Here is a 16603-nt window from a genome sequence, read left to right as displayed (position 1 = left end):
AGTCTTTCACTTTCAGCCTATGTGTTTGCTTAAATCTAAAATGAGTCTTTTGTCACAGCATATGGCTAGATCTTATATTTTTAAATCCATTCAGCCATCAAAAATGTTACAGTTTTTAAGCACTTCTTTGAACTCAGTTAATCTATAAATCCGGATGCTTTTAAATAGAAGTATTTCTCAGAACTAAAGACCTTTAGTAACTTGAAATTTTCCCCTCATTTTTATTCTTATTTTTTTCTTTTTCTCCTTTAACAGAGACAACACATCTGAATCATTGACAGGATCACAATCTGATTGTAAAGATGTGTTCTACCAACCCAGGCAACTGGGTCACATTTGATGATGACCCTACATTTCAATCTTCTCAAAAGTCAAAGAATTTCCGTCCAGAGAATCAAGGCATCTGTAGGCCAAACGGACTTAAGCTGAACCTTTCCACTCCTAAGGAATTTTCCAGTGGGTCTTCCTCCACCAATAGTACCCCCCTCCCCTCTCCCATCATAGACTTCTACTTCAGTCCAGGACCTCCAAGTAACTCTCCTCTTTCTACACCTACCAAAGACTTCCCAGGAATTCCTGGCATCCCCAAAGCAGGGACTCATGTGCTTTATCCTATTCCAGAATTATCTTCAAACAGCCCACTCACAACACCTGGAGCAGATTCTTCCTTATTGTCTACTAAACTAACCTGTGTACCCCATGCTTCCTTACCCGATGATCACTCATGCACACCTCCAGCTCCCAAAGTGGGTCTTCCAGATGAAGTTAGTCCTCCACAGGCTGAAAGCCTGGGCTTCCAAAGTGATGCTCTTCAGTTTCAGTATTTTCAGGAGGACTGTGCCTTTTCAAGTCCATTTTGGAAAGAAGAAGGCAGTGCTTCCCAGTTCACCTTTGACCCTCCAGGAAGCAGAAAGGGATTCCCATCAAGAGACAAAGAAATGCCCATTGATCAAAAAAGCTTAAATCAGTGTTCACTCAACTACATCTGTAAGAAGCTTGAACATCTCCAATCAGTTGAGGACCAAGACTCCTTTGGAAGTTTGTCTATGCAGTGTCTGTATGCTGAAGATACAGGCTCTTCCTTTGTCCCCCACACCCTCTTCAGGAGTCAGCCCAAACCTGGATGGTCTTTCATGCTGAGAATTCCTGAGAAGAAGAACATGATGTCTTCCCGTCAGTGGGGACCAATTTTTTTAAAAGTCTTACCTGGAGGAATTTTGCAAATGTATTATGAGAAGGGGTTAGAAAAACCATTTAAAGAGTTACAGCTTGATTCACAGTGCAGGCTTTCTGAACCCAAACTTGAGAACTTCAGTGTAGCTGGAAAAATCCATACTGTGAAGATTGAACATGTGTCTTACACAGAAAAAAGAAAGTACCATTCTAAGACAGAAGTAGTTCACGAGCCAGACATAGAGCAGATGCTAAAGTTGGGATCCACAGAGTACCATGACTTCCTCGACTTTCTGACTACTGTGGAGGAGGAGCTGATGAAGCTGCCAGCTGTTTCAAAACCAAAAAAGAACTATGAGGAACAAGAAATTTCCCTTGAAATTGTGGACAACTTTTGGGGTAAAATCACTAAAGAAGAAGGGAAATTGGTTGAAAGTGCTGTGATAACTCAGATCTGTTGCCTCTGCTTTGTGAATGGGAACTCCGAATGCTTCTTAACATTGAATGATCTTGAGCTGCAGAAGCGAAATGAACACTATTTTGAAACAGACCCAGAAAAGAAGGGGATTGATATTCTTGAATATCATTTTCATAAGTGTGTGAAAGCACAAGAATTCGAGCAATCAAGAATCATTAAGTTTGTACCTCTGGATGCCTGCCGGTTTGAGCTGATGCGTTTCAAGACATTGTATAATGGGGAAGACCTTCCCTTTTCCCTGAAGTCTGTAGTGGTTGTCCAGGGGGCATATGTGGAGCTTCAGGCCTTTGTCAACATGACCCCATTGCTTCAGAAATCATCCCATGCCAGTTCCTTGAGGTCCTGTGACAACATAATGATACACTTTCCTGTCCCGTCGCAGTGGATCAAGGCTCTCTGGACCATGAACCTCCAGAGGCAGAAGTCCCTGAAAGCCAAAATGAACCGCCCGGCATGTCTGGGGAGTTTACATGAACCTGAATCTGAACCTGTCATACAGGTCACTGTGGGGTCAGCAAAATACGAGAGTGCCTACCGGGCCGTGGTATGGAAGATAGATCGGCTTCCTGATAAACATTCAAGTAAATATTCAACACCTCAAGTTGATTTTCATGTAAAACAGCCTCAATGTTTTCACCCTACTTAGATTGAAATGAGGCTGAGACAGATGGTAACTTCGGTCAGCTGAGGACATGCTTATACATTGCTGGGTGGGAGATGGGACATTTAGTTAAACAGCCGGCTTATTTCATTCTTTTGTGCCAGTTTCTGCCAGATAAGTTTAACTTTAAATATATATATAATAAATATTAGTCTAGGCTAGGATTTAGTTGTACATGGTGGCACACAGGGAACACTTATAGTTGACTTCTTGACATTAAATTCCCTAATTAATCTTTAAAGATCTACATCCATGAGTTTACCTGAGCATTTTCATTTTCTTATCTTTCTTCTTCCTTGCGTTTTCCTCTGGGCCTTTCACTGGGGAGGGGAGGGATGGGTGAGGAAATTCAGAAGAGGAGCCCCCAAAACAGTGACAGGTTACCTGTGAGCCTTGGGGTTAGGGAGAGGATGGGAGGAGGCCAGGATCTCTGGCTTTGGGGAATAGGTGGACAGTGGTGCCATTAGCTGATAGCCGAGGATCCTGTCATCACTCTTGCTTTTAAAATCTGTCTGTTTCCAAGCCCTGTCTGCTTGTCAGAGACCATAGAATCATTAGAGCTTTAAAAACATCATACTCACATTTAGGCTCTTTCCCAACCATGACTCTCTGGTGGGGGGAGGCCCAGGTATGGGTGCTGATAAAAGGCTCTCCCAGGCAGCTAGTGTTGAGAACTACCGACCTGTGGAACATATTATGGTCCCCTAGGCAGAGAACATCCCTCCCTGCGCTGTCTATCCCTATGTCTATAGAGCTCTGTTATTACTCTTGTACCTGTTTTTACTAGCAGTTGAGCTCACAAAGAACAATTACAAGAGTGGGTTTTCCCAGAGAGGTGGCTGGACTTGATCTTGGCCTTCGGGAATTCTTTTTGAAGACTTTCATAGCACCAGGCCCACACAGAACGCATTTTACAAGCATTCCAGTGATAATTTACTGAACAAATCCTTTAGGATCAAAGCTGCTTTGTTCAGATCAGCTCTGTGTGCAAAGAGGAGGCCTGGGGAAAAGGCAAATGGAGTGTGTCAGGTAGAAGGTGGGCAGGAGGTGGCTCTGAAGTGGGTGGCATCCTGTGGTCCAGTCTTGTGGCTTCACCATGGTGGGGATGGGGGAGGAAACGCAAAGAGTGAGAGGGTGCCTGGCCACTTGCCTCTGGAGGAGAGAAGTATAGAAAAAGGTTGGGGTGGAGAGGAAATTTTTGTCTAAGGCAGTGCTTCTCAAGCTTTTGTGTGTACATGAATCGCCTTGTTCAAATGTAGATTGTGATTCAACATGTGGGGCTGATAACTGTTCTCAGGTGATACCAATGCTGTTGCCCACGGACAACACGTAGAATAACAGAGTCTTAGAGTACATCTCCACTTTTCTATATGATTTTTAAAGCAATTGGGTGTTTAGAGAACAGCAGATTTTTAAAGTCTTTAAAACATTACCTTTTCCAAGCTAGTTTCTGAAAAATCTACACTGTTAGAAAAAAATATTTTAAAATGGAAAATGAAAGAGAATATAAGAACTACTCTACTAGGTACTAATTTAAAAAAATTATGCCTTTCCTCCTGTGGAATTTTGAGATCAGGATTGACTTCATTTTCACTTACATGTGATTTCAAGGGAGGTGGGATGGGCTACTGGCCCTTTAAATGTGTCTTCTAGCATGCCAATGCTTAATATTTCTTTTAACAGTGGGCAGGTCTTTCATTTTACAACAGAAGTTGGCCTTGGACAGGTAGCTCAGATAGTTTATTCAGACAAAGATGTGAATGACAGCAAAGGAACAGAGGAGCCTTTCCTGAGGACAGGCTTTGGTGGGGGATTGGGAGGTCGGTGGGAGGAGTGGAGGGTTGAGAAACAGAGGTGGGTGGGGAGAGAAAGGAAGAAGAGGAAAAGATGAGAACATTAATTAGCCAAAGGAGGTGCAGATGATGGCAAAGAATTAGGAGAGTGGAAATGATGGAGGGTCAATTAACAAACATATCTATCTCTACCTTCCCAATTTGCCTTTACTTTTTCTCTTTGCTCTCTGTCACCAGCACATTGGTTGCTTTTCTCCTCCTCCACTTGTATCATTCTCTTGCCATTCATATCTTCCAACTTGCAACAGTTCTGTTTCAGATGTGAAATGTTTTGGTTTAAGAAGGACCAGATATCTACTGGACCTAAGAAGATAACTGTAATTTGCATTCCCTTTGCTGAGAAAGTTCTGGTGAGAGAATAGCAATTTCCAAAGCCCGAGAGTGCCCCCTGCTGGTCAGTACTGAGATAAATAACATGATTTTCCTTTCTTTCTTTCTTTTTTTTTTTTGTAAATTTATCAAATATCCATTGACCCAAAAACGTGCCAGACATTGTCCTAGGGACAGACATGATACCTCTCCTCATGGAGACCAAAGTCTAAAGGAGGAGTATGTTATTAAACATTGTAGAGTATTTAGAGTTTTTAAAAGCCAAAGAAAATATGCCAGAAATCTTAAAGGAACAATTGCTCTCCTTTACCTTTTACCAGTTTTTAAGACAAACAAGCAGAAAGGTTTTGTTTCTAACATTTTTTGGAGTACTAGGTCTTCAACTTTGGTAATTTTGATTGCAGGAGATTCCAAAAAATTTTTTTCCCTTTAAAATGTGAATATCTAATTAGATAATCTCCAATATAATTTTCAGCTCTAAAAATGTAGAATTCACAGTCACTTCCTTAGCAAAATTATAGTAATTAAATAATATTGTATTTATAATCGAATAGTACTTTGCAAAGTAATCATACCAGAATATATCCCCCACTTGTATCTATACCACTATAGTATACCATGGTTTTAGTGTCTAGGTTTGCTGATTGTTTTGTTTAATCCTCATAACAATCGTGTAAGGTATGTTATTATTATCAGCACTATCACCCCCGTTTTCATATGGGGAAACTGAGGCTCAGAGAGATCAAGTAATTTGCCAAGGATTACACAGCTATTAAGTAGCAGAGCTGGAACTGGACTTTGGGCAACCTGATCTTCACCACTGTGTGTCATAATGGACATTAGAGTTCCTGAGTTAAGTTTAAATGAACTTACTGTGTCTGCACTTCAGGCAGAAGACTAGAAACAAACGGTAATGGATGGTGGACTCTCCCCTGGGTGTGTGTGTGTGAATAAAGTTATCACCTGCCTGCAGTGATGGGGTGGGGGGGGGGTAGCTTAGAGCACCTCAGAGGCCACTGTGGTCCTACCCTGCATGTAAGTGGTGGGGGTGCCTAATGAGCCCCTGGTGGTTAATGGATTGATGACTTCTCAAGGCCTTTTACAGCCTTAGAATTCTATTAGTCTCTCTACAAGAAACAGATTGTAAGGGATGAAAGGCAATTTATCTTTTAAGAATTAAGTGAAATCCTTTAAACTCTTGTTTTTGTGCCTAAAGCTATATTCTGATGGAAATGTTATTTCGGAAGCTATGTCAGTGCTACAGTAATTTAATCTGGCTTTGAAATTACTGTCACCTCATACATTTATTTAAGGTCAGATAGCTGCATTGGATATGTAGATGCTGTGGAAAATGCAACAGAATCACTGTTACTACAGTGATTACAATGGAAGTATTTTTTACTCCATTATCTCTCTCTCTCTCTCTCTCTCTCTCTCTCTCTGTCACACACACTCACACACTCACAAACATTATATGACTACACTTAAATTTTTGCATTTATCTGATATCCCTAGGTCTGGCACAAAGCCTGGCCTGGCATAGAGTAGATGCTCAATAAATGACACATTGAATTAAGTGAAAACAAATATTAGATTGAAACAGTCAAAGCCAATATGCCCATCTCTACACTGCATGTCTGTTTTCATCAAAGCTTTAAGAAGGGTGAGTGGAAATTAATGTATTAAAATATAATCTGTTCTACTGAAAAAGGAATTTTTGGCCTAAAATATTTCATTAAGTTTAACTTAAAAAAATCAGAATTATTTTATAATGTGACCTAATTTAGATAGCTTATCTTTGCATTAACTATCAATAAGAATAGTAAGAAAATGAATAAATTAAGAATTATTATAAGAGCTCATTTAGTCTACTTAAGCAAGTTTTGTTGTTTTTTTTGTTGTTTTTTTTTTTACAAATCCTACATACATTGTAGAAAGTCATGTTATTTACCTCAGTACTTTTTATAAATCCTACACATATTAAGTAAAAGATACTATCTTTTAATTAAAGAAACTTAACATACTTCAACTGAAAACATTTTTAGGAGTTCATATATACACGTATACAATAATAAAGTTGTATTTATTTTAAAGCTAGTATTTAAAAATTGAAGATTTCCCCCTAGTTAGTGCAGAATTGTAAATTTTGATGGTATTTTGCTCAAATAGAATTCACGCTGCCATAGTGCTAATGGAATTGCTTATTAAAGAGAGGGATGAGTGCCTCTTACATTCAAGAGAAATGTTCAATGGCCATTGAAATACTTTGACTGACAATTTGATTTTTTTCTCAAGGTCCTGATCATCCCCATTGTTTGTCATACAAACTAGAACTTGGATCAGACCAAGAAATTCCCTCTGATTGGTATCCATTTGCTACTGTTCAGTTTGGGATGCTCGACACCTGTGCCTCAAGGACAGAGGTCAGGTCTCTGGGGGTGGAGAGCGATGTGCAGCCACAGAAACACGTTCATCAGCGAGCTTGCTACAACATCCAGGTACATCCCAAACCCCTTGGGGCTTCTAGAGCTGTGACATGATTGGTTTTAGATATTTGCTTTGCCCTCTTACGTGACCATGTATGGGTGTGTGTGTGTGTGTGTGTGTGTGTGTGTGTGTGTGAACTATGCAAACTTGATGGTCACCGTGAGCCTAGTTTGTCCCTTCTCAGTTCTAGAGAATGTTAGGAGCCTGAGCACACAGGGTTACATACTTAATCAGCTCTCAATGGAGAACAGGACATTAAAAATGAATTCACATTTCAGAAGCATATTTATAACAAAAATCATGTTAGAATAGCATTTTCCAATATGTGTTCTGTGGAACATGTATCCAGGAAAAAAAAAAAAAGCTTAGGAATGCCATACTTTAATATTAAATGAAGGCTCTGAGAAGTCCTTGTTAACCTTTTCCTCCAACTTATTGATTACGAAATCCAGTCTGTATGGGCATGTGCATGTAAAATGTATGTCAATATCTTCTGAAATGGTATTCTGTGAAGCACCCCTTGGGAAATGCGAAGTTACTCTAATACAACAATTTAAAATGTTCACCATCAGCGCTTCTGCATCCTTAGGCCAGATGAATTAAAGAGTGGCATACATTTGCACCTGTTTCTAAACTGGCTTTTCTTCTCGTCTTCAAAGTTAGTAGATTTAGACATAAACTCTGCCATATATTTCCCATAGTATCTTGAAATGGTGATGCGTCACCGATTTTGTTTACAAATATATCATTTAATTAGAAAATATTTCCAAAGTAAAAAAACAAAACAAAAACGTAAACAGCAAATAACAAACAGGTGGTTCTGTTTAGAATTTATTTTTCTTTGATCTTGCACATGAGTAGCATTTTATATTTTCTCATATCATTTTGAAATCTATGTTGCTTGAGTCTCAGCTATGATTAATGTCATTCTGATTTTCGACTCATAAACACCAACTGGTGGTTTGATAACACAGGAGTCTGTCAGGAGTTTTCTTTATTTTGGGCCACCTGTCCTGTGCAGCCCCGAGGGGACCTACGCCCTTGTTCCCCTAGCAGCTGGAATTGCCCTGGCTGAAGAGAGCTCCAGGTTCAGCGACTGGTGGATGCAGGGGTGTGAAGACCCTTTGCCTCAGCTTGGGTAACTCCACAGGGCCATCCTAGCTTCGGCTTCCCCTGGGCACCCCCTGAAGCCTTTACTGTGACCTCCTTGCAGCCCAGCTTCTCCTCCTTCCTGTTCTGCTTCCTTCCTTCTCCCCCCTTTCCCTCCCCCACCAGGTGTCAACCCCCTAGTAGACCTTCTGCACACCATTCTCCATCTCAGAGTTTGCATCTTGGGGAACCTGACCTGTAACACTAGGTCTATAAGTGTTATGTGTGACTGAAATGTGGGTCAAGCGCACACAGAGACTTCCTCTATACCTAGTTTTCTATTCACGGGGTACGCCAGTTTCACATAGTGCCGAAGAACAGCTCAAAATTATGCAACAGAGTCTCTAGTTTAACAGCATTTACTAATTGATCTGCACTGGGTGGCAGTTGGTTTCAAAATGTAATCTTACATTTAATAAGTATTTATTGAGCAATTTCTAAGTGCCAGGTGCTGCTCTAGATGCTGGGGATACAAGAGTGAATGAGATACTGCCTGTCCTCATGCAGCTTACCTTCTAGTGGGGAACAAAAAACAATTAGTAAACAAATAAATAATGTAATGTCAAATAGTGACAGATTCTAGGAAGAGAATCAAATGGGGTAATAGGATAGAGATTGATGGGGGCTTCCTTATCGAGGGTGGTCTGTGTTATCTCAGGTGGGCCAAAGCCTGGATCTATGATATGAGGATATAATTGATCACATGCCTAGCTAGAGGTCTGTGTTATCAATATATATTCTGAGTATTTTTATAAAAACGATGTTTGACTTAGAAGAGAGGAGAGTTTTAGTTCTTTTTAAGATTTGACCCTAGAGGGAAGGATTGGGGTGGGGGGAGGGGGACCTCTGTTGCCCTAAAGAAGAGGAGAGTGCCTCACTACGGAAGGAGCGTGAGGGGGTGGAAGGGCTGTGTCTGTGTCCAAAGGGTGTTGTGGCTGCAGAGCATGCCTCATGTATGAAATGGTACTGAACAGGTGCTAGTGCTGTGTTGCATTTGTTAATGCTGCTCGTGTTTTTGCTTTTGCATAACAGGTTGAAATAGAAAAGAAGTGGATTAAAATCGACGGGGAAGACCCAGATAAAGCTGGTGATTGCATCACTCAGTAGGAGTAGCAGGAGTTAATGATGACAACCCACTTTTCAAATAGAAATCACACACAGTTCTGCTACTGTCTGGTGGAAATGACTTCTGAATAGAGGGCTTAGGACAGCTCCAGTGGCTGGCTGTGTTTGGAGAAGTTTAGACCTGAAACTGAACAATCTGTATTTTATGCTTTTTGATATATTTGTGCTCCAGGGGTTTGATTTAAATGTGTCTATAATTTGCGTGATGTTTCTGCTTCCTATTGAAACTCAAAGGCGCTGTTATTCAATGTGTGACCCAACAGCCAGTTTGGCTAAAGGGGTTTTGATTTTTGATTACTCAGTGGCTGATTGTTTTGTGCTTTGGATTACCCAGCTGTCATATTTATTTTCCTCCAGTCCCTATTTCTTCTTGCTATGTTAGCACCTGTACTGGAGGGTGAGGCAATAAAAAAAAAAACATAAACCAAAATACTTAATTTTCCCTCTTGCTCATCTCTGAAATGTGGGTCGGTATAGATTGATGCTGAAACCACAAGCTAAAATGGAGATGTGGAAAGTGTCTGTGGTTTTGAATTATTTATCTTCCTGTCCTCTTACCACATGGCAAGTAATCATTGGCTGTGTATTTGGTACCTGTCTCCCCCCCTGGTATTATTGTTTTCAAAATATATTTGTATTCTGGTGTTGGCTGCAAAGAAGCTATTTCTGTTGCTATACATATTTTAGTACCAGTCACTAAGACCTATTGCCTTTTGCTTGGAGAGATTTCTTTTAAAATGGAATCCCAGTATTGGACACCAGTTAAAATATTTATGTGCATTAAAGATGAATTTTTAAACTTCATGAATATTCTTTCCCAAAAGTACAGACTCTAAGAATGTATTTTGATAAAGTATTATTTGTGATTAACATAAGTCTCTCTTGAGTAGAAGTCTAGCTCATGATTATTTTATGCTAGTTCTACTAAATTTAGAGCAAAATGAAAAACACTAGATTATTTTCCCTAGATTTTTGACATTTCTGTTCTTCGGTCAGCTAAATGTTTGGTTTCTAATGAAAAGCCAATAGCATTAGCAGTTATAATTCTGTTTATAACTTCCTTTCAATATTTACAGGGAAAGGTCAAATTTTAAAATTCATGAAATCTATATTCTAGGTATTTTTTTAGTCTGAAAAACAAAGTCCTCCATTTGGTATTAACACACCTTCAATTTATGTTGGATCTACAATATGATTAGGAGATATTTTTCTCTATTTACTAGATTTGTTTTGAGTAAAAACTGATATAATAATGTTCTTCCAAACAACATTTATTGGTCGGCTCAGAGTTTATGTCTTATGTTTTATTTAATATTGTGTCACATTCATTGTAATCTGTTCCAAAACCAGATTAAAACGAACATGTATGATGGTTTGTATCAATCAGCAGATTTTATTGTTTTTCATTATTTTGCTATAACAGCAAGGAAGGCAGAAGTTGACTGTTAAAATGAAGTGTTATTGCTCTTTTTAACCCCACTTGATGCATTGCTCATAATATCATATGCTTGAGACTCACTGTTGATGTATGGAAGGGCAAATCTGTGTGTGCGTCATTAAGAAAAATTCCACCATCTTTCCCCATCCTCTGGCGCGGCACACTCTGGAGAGACTTCAATCTGCTCAACCCAAATACGAAGGTGGCTGGGGGTGTTGCTGCTCCAGGTGCCAGCAAAGTTCGCTGGGTTAATTACTGCCATTCCTTTCAAATCTGTTTAATGGCATCCTGCCCATGAAGAACTCAGAGTCTGATTCAGTTGGACTTAATGAATATTTACACCTCGGAATAATTTCAGCAAAGGGTTCAATTAATCGCCCCTCGTGCTTCACAGGTTGCCCGGTCTGTGACTACCTCACTGCTGGGGTCACTTACTTACCAGCCATCAGCCTTCAGGAGCATCTCAAGATCAGTGTTGGAAACCTAGTAACAAACCGCTGACTAAAGCCCAAATTGAGTTTCCGCTGCAATGCAAAGGTTGATGGCATTAACAGCGGGGTGCTATGGCATAATTGTTCATTTGCACATCTATTAGGATTCTTAAATATTCATTACTTAGCGTTAAATTAACATTCTGTGGAGGAAGGAGAGGCTTTTTAATACAATTCTTTTGACCTCAGAAATGACAGAAGGTAAGATGTGACCACAGTGCCATAAGTGAAAAATTAGATAGGGTCCATTTAGACTTACAAATTAAGAAGTAGAATCTCCTTTGCTAGAAAGTAAATGATGATCTGAAAGACAACTATAATACTGAAACCCCTTGCTTTTAAGGTTGGCAAGGATGGAAGAGAGTGAAGGAGGAACTGCTCCTTTCTAGCATTTTAGTTTATGTACTTTAGAGCAACCCTTTCTGAGTTTGACTGGTTAGGGGTCAGTCATTTGATTACACATGTCAGGCTTCCCAGGACTTGACCAGGTTCTGACTAGTTGTCCTGCTCTAATTGTTCAGGTCTGGTTGCCTTCCCAGTCAAAGGATCATATTAACTGTGGAAGTGAATTCATGGCTTGATGGTTACTTGATCAATTGTACAGATCAGAATTTAAAGACATTTTCTCTTTCTATGGGAATAGAAATAGTTTATTCATTTAAAAAGGTACGAAAAAATACTTTTCAGCACATAAAGATTGGATTTGTTTTGTGTGGTTTTTTTTTTTTTAACCTGATTTATATATTAGACAGTTCTAAGGGTTATTTACCTTCATTCTGAAGCTGTGCTTATGATACAGCCCTTTTCTTGTAAATTCAGTTAGAAAGCCTTCCTTAATAATGATTAAGTATTATATCGTACTTAAAATATTACTTTATGACATAGCAACACAAATATAAAATAGATTGAGCCTTAATAATCGTGTAACAAAGTATTTGGTAGATTGCATATTGGTTTTTCAAAATTAAAGATGTATTTCAAATGATTCTTGCTGTGTGGTGGACTTATATCTTCTTTTGCAAGGTCTGGGGCTATTTTTTTTAAAGGTGTGAAATCAATTTTAATAAACTTAAACAATTGACTCTGTCAGGTGAATGTATACTGCTTTACTATTAAGGAGTCAGTGAACATGGCATCTTGGCACATCCTGGAAAAATAACACCACCAAACTATCATTTGGGATGTTAAAGGATGACTTTTAAAAGAGGATATAATCATTACTCTCCTAAAGAAATAATGTGAGTATATGCCCATGGTTTTACTTAACTTGTTAACTAATTGGGTATGTATATAGAGGGGGGGCTTAAGATGTTGCAACTTGTTCCAAGGAAAATTCAAAAGCAGAGATGTACATGAAATAAGGAATTCTGAAATGAATTTACAAATAGATGTAAAATGAATTTATCCACAATGCAGTAATATAATCAACTAGAGGCCTGGTGCACGACTTCATGCATGGGTGGGGTTCCTTGGCCTGGCCGGTAATCGGGGCTGATTGGGGCCATCTTGCCCAATCCTGATCAGGGCCTATTGGGGCGATTGGGGCCAGCCGACCAGGGGGAAGGACTGCGGGAGGTTGGCCGGCTGGCCAGGAGGAGGGACCATGGGAGGTTGGCTGGTTGCAGGAGGTTGGCTGTGGGAGCGCACTGATCACCAGGGGGCTGCTCCTGTGTTGAGCGTCTGCCCCCGGTGGTTGTTCGGTCGACCGGTCATAACGGTCGCTTAGGCTTTTATATATATAGACTAGAGTGCAAAAATTTGTGCACTCGGAGGGGGGGGTCCCTCAGCCCGGCCTGTGCCCTCTTGCAGTCTGGGACCCCTCAGGGGATGACCACCTGCTGGCTTAGGCCCGCTCCCTGGGGGATTGGGCCTAAGCTGGCAGTTAGACATCCCTCTGGCAGCCCGGAAGCCTTCGGGGGATGTCCACTTGCCAGCGGGGAGCAGGCCTAACCTGCAGTCGGACAACCTTAGCGCTGCTGAGGAGGCGGGAGAGGCTCCCACCACCACCGCTGTGCGGGCAGCCATCAGCCTGACTTGTGGCTGAGCAGAGCTCCCCCTGTGGGAGTGCACTGACCACCAGGGGGCAGCTCCTGCATTGAGCGTCTGCCCCCTGGTGTCAGTGTGTGTCATAGTGACCAGTCACTCCCAGTCGTTCTGCTGTTAGGGTCAATTTGCATATTATCTTTTTATTATATAGGATAGAGGCCTGGTGCATGGGTGGGGGCCAGCTGATTTGCCCTGAAGGGTGTCCCAGATCAGGGTGGGGGGCCCCGCTGGGGTGCCTGGCCAGCCTGGGTGAGGGGCTGATGGCTGTTTTCAGACTTGCCACACCCCCTTCAGGGTGGGGGTCCCTGCTGGGGTGCCTGGCCAGCCTGTGTGAGAGGCTGATGGCTGTTTGCAGGCTGGCCAAGCCCCCCAGCGGGGACCCTCACCCCATGAGGGTGTGGCCATCCTGGGTGAGGGGCTGATGGCTGTTTGCAGGCTGGCCACGGCCCCCAGCCACCCAAGCTCCCAGTGGAGGCTGGCTGGAAGCAGGTATCTGGGATTTATTTATCTTCTATAATTGAAACTTTGTTACCTTGAGCGGAGGCTACAGCTGGCCAGGGCAGGTGGGAAGCTTGGCTTCCTCCATTGCCAGGGCAAAGCCTCCTCCTTGCTCCAGCTCCGTGGCTGCTGGCCGCCGGCCGCCATCTTGGTTGGGTTAATTTGCATATAGTCGCTTTTATTGGCTGGTGGGTGTGGCTTGGGGCATAGCGGAGGTGTGGTCAATTTGCATGTTTCTCTTTTATTAGATTAGATAATCAATTTCCCCTACTGGCCCACAATTAATTTGCATTTTTATGGACTTGTATTATATGTATTATCAGTTTTCTAAAATATACAGACTTGTAAAATAATGCAAAGACAATGAAAGGTGTTGATAACCTGGACAATTGAGCTACTATTCAAAACCTTTGGCAATTTTTCCTGACAACAGGACAAACTTTGTCCACAGGATAATTCTAAAGAATTTTCAAATCTTGGCAACTAGTATTATGGATATAATGGGCATTTAAAACTATTTTTTGAAAGCTATTTTTATATAATTGTATAGAATATATTTCAGATAAGATTGAGGGGAGAGGCTGTAAAAGATATGAAGATAAATCAGCTCTAAAATAAATCAACCTAACAACCTCTCTACCCACCCTTTTTATGAGAAAGGTGCTGTGAGGGGAGAGGGAGAATACATTTTTTTCCCTACCCTTTTAAAGTTCTTCTAATCAACAAGAGAAAACAGCCAAGTTTATTGCAAAAAGTCCCTCCCAGGGTTGGGGCGGGGGGGGGGGGGGCGGGTTCCATAAGAATCTGGAACCAAGGACAATTGGGGCAGTTAGGGTTTGAGCCAAGGATAAAGAACAGGGGAGGTCCTGGTTTGGAACTCCAAAGGGGAGGAGGCAATTCACATGGAGATGAAAAGCAAATGTTTGGTAAATATGTTTGGTGGGTCATCTTTAACAGTGGCCAGAGGACTTTGACCAGATGGCCTTTGCTGGGTTCCTCCCTGTCCATCACATTCAGTTCATATCAAACTACAGTGATTTATGATGATAGCTCCCATCTTGGAGCAGATCCTCTATTTAAATAATTTTAGGCAGGGGGAAGGCCAAAGGTTATTCCCTAGTCTTTTCTTAAAAACAACCAGCTTAAAATAGTTTCTTAAAAATAATCATCTTAAAATAATCAATTACCACCCCCCCCCTTCAAAGGCATGTTTTAGATTGGCAAACTCCCCTCACTGCCATGTGTTGAAATTTAACTTCCATTTCGATATTAAAGTTAAATTTCAAAACTGCTACAGGAAATAAAACTTCATACAGGCCAGATCATTAAGCACTGTTTTAGCTACAGGGCTTGGCTCTAATTCCTTAGGAACAACAAAGGATTAAGTGACCTAAAACTGGTCATATTGGTAACAAAATCCCTCAAATTCTCATCCATCAATTCTTTCCTATTTTGTCTCCACTTCACCCCCTTTGTGTACACCAAGCATGTCAAACTGGTGGCCAATGGGCTGCATCAGCCCGCCAGCCACGAGTTTGACATGCTTGGTGTACACACACAATGATTCCATGAGATTTTGCTCTCTTCCAGCCCCTCCCCAGTCTCTGGAGCTACTCTATCTACTCCAGGGACCCTGTATGCCCTTACCCAGGGTCCTAAAGCACAGGGCTGGGTGCATTGGATTGAATCTTACAAAGTTTATCCATCTTGATGGCAATTTCATGGGGCGCAACCTAGTTACCTGTACATTTTCCCAGTGTCTATGAAATAAAATATTTTTCTTGTTACAATTGTATTTAAAAGTTCCTACTTGGAACTGGCATCTAAATACGAATTTGACTGTAAGTTAATTTCTAAAGCAAGGCCAAATTGCTGGTCAGAAAGCAAATAGTTGAATTACAAAACAATAGCATAAAAGTTTTAGGTACATATGTAATACTTTAACCAATAAAGAATTTAAATTTTTTTAAAAAGTTTTAGGTAATATTGTCTTTAAAGTCATCTTCACCTGTAAGGAAAAGGAAAACAGATTAGTTTCCCCATTTAAAAAAATTATTGCGATAACATTGGCTAGAAACAGTATATAAATTTCAAGGGATTTATAATACAACATGTATACTCTATTGCATGCTCACCACCCAAAGTGTGTTTTAAAAGGTTGAATGAAGTTCATTTCTATGAGACTTCCTGGTGAAGAAATGCAAATCGCCATTTGGCTTATGGGATTGCAACTTTTCCCTCATCTTCCCCTTCTGCATCTGCTCCAAAACAGCCTTCTAAGCCACAGGTAGGAGGATAACTTATTTCAAGAACGATTGTGTGTGTTGGAGTTTTCCTGAAAAGCCCATTTTGTACTACCCAGAATTGTGAATTTCGTGTAAGGCATTTTGCGGTATATTCTGGAAACAGAAGAGGGCGCTCACACGCAAGCTGCTGCTCCTCAGCGTTAGAAACTACATTTGAATTCGGTGGTGCTTGTATTATGATTAATACAAGATCTTCGGGGCATTTTGTAAAGCATCTCAAAGCATTGTAAGTCCAGTGGAGTATACTCAAAATTAATGAACTAGACAAACATTTAAAAGTATTCTTAATGCTTTGTCTAAAAACGCTGTTGAATACAATTTTACACATCCCAAAGATTTAAATACCATGCTTATCTGTAAACATTTCTAAGTGCTAGCTAGGAACAGAAAAAGAGTGCCTTTCTTCCCAACAGATTTCAAACATACTTTTTCTAATGAGAGTTAATAAACTTAAAATCTGCTTACTTTAAAAGAGTTATAAACGATTATAATGAATCCATCCTGTTTGACTTCTGAGCTTCAGTTGCATGAATCAAGGTCAATGTGGTCTCTAAAAAGCTTCAGCCTA

General features: G+C 40.7%; 1 protein-coding gene across 5 annotated transcripts in view; it reads left to right on the top strand.

Annotated features, from left to right (window-relative positions):
• The window catches only part of STON1 (stonin 1), a 43604-nt gene extending 31433 nt beyond the window's left edge, over window positions 1-12171 (top strand). For 4 of the 5 annotated variants that reach the window (XM_014447434.2, XM_006083366.3, XM_023746937.1 and 1 more), the window contains 3 exons: window positions 256-2232; window positions 6791-6993; window positions 9164-12171. In XM_014447434.2, coding sequence (XP_014302920.1) covers window positions 303-2232; window positions 6791-6993; window positions 9164-9238 — 2208 coding nt within the window. In that variant the 5' untranslated portion in view covers window positions 256-302 and the 3' untranslated portion in view covers window positions 9239-12171. The remainder of the gene's footprint in view (window positions 1-255; window positions 2233-6790; window positions 6994-9163) is intronic. The other variant, XM_023746940.1, reaches the window with a different exon arrangement.
• Window positions 12172-16603: the final 4432 nt, after the last annotated feature.

Source organism: Myotis lucifugus, unplaced genomic scaffold (genome assembly GCF_000147115.1).
Source record: "Myotis lucifugus unplaced genomic scaffold, Myoluc2.0 scaffold_6, whole genome shotgun sequence".
NCBI lineage: Eukaryota > Metazoa > Chordata > Mammalia > Chiroptera > Vespertilionidae > Myotis > Myotis lucifugus.
This window is presented reverse-complemented; position numbering and strand designations above follow the sequence as displayed.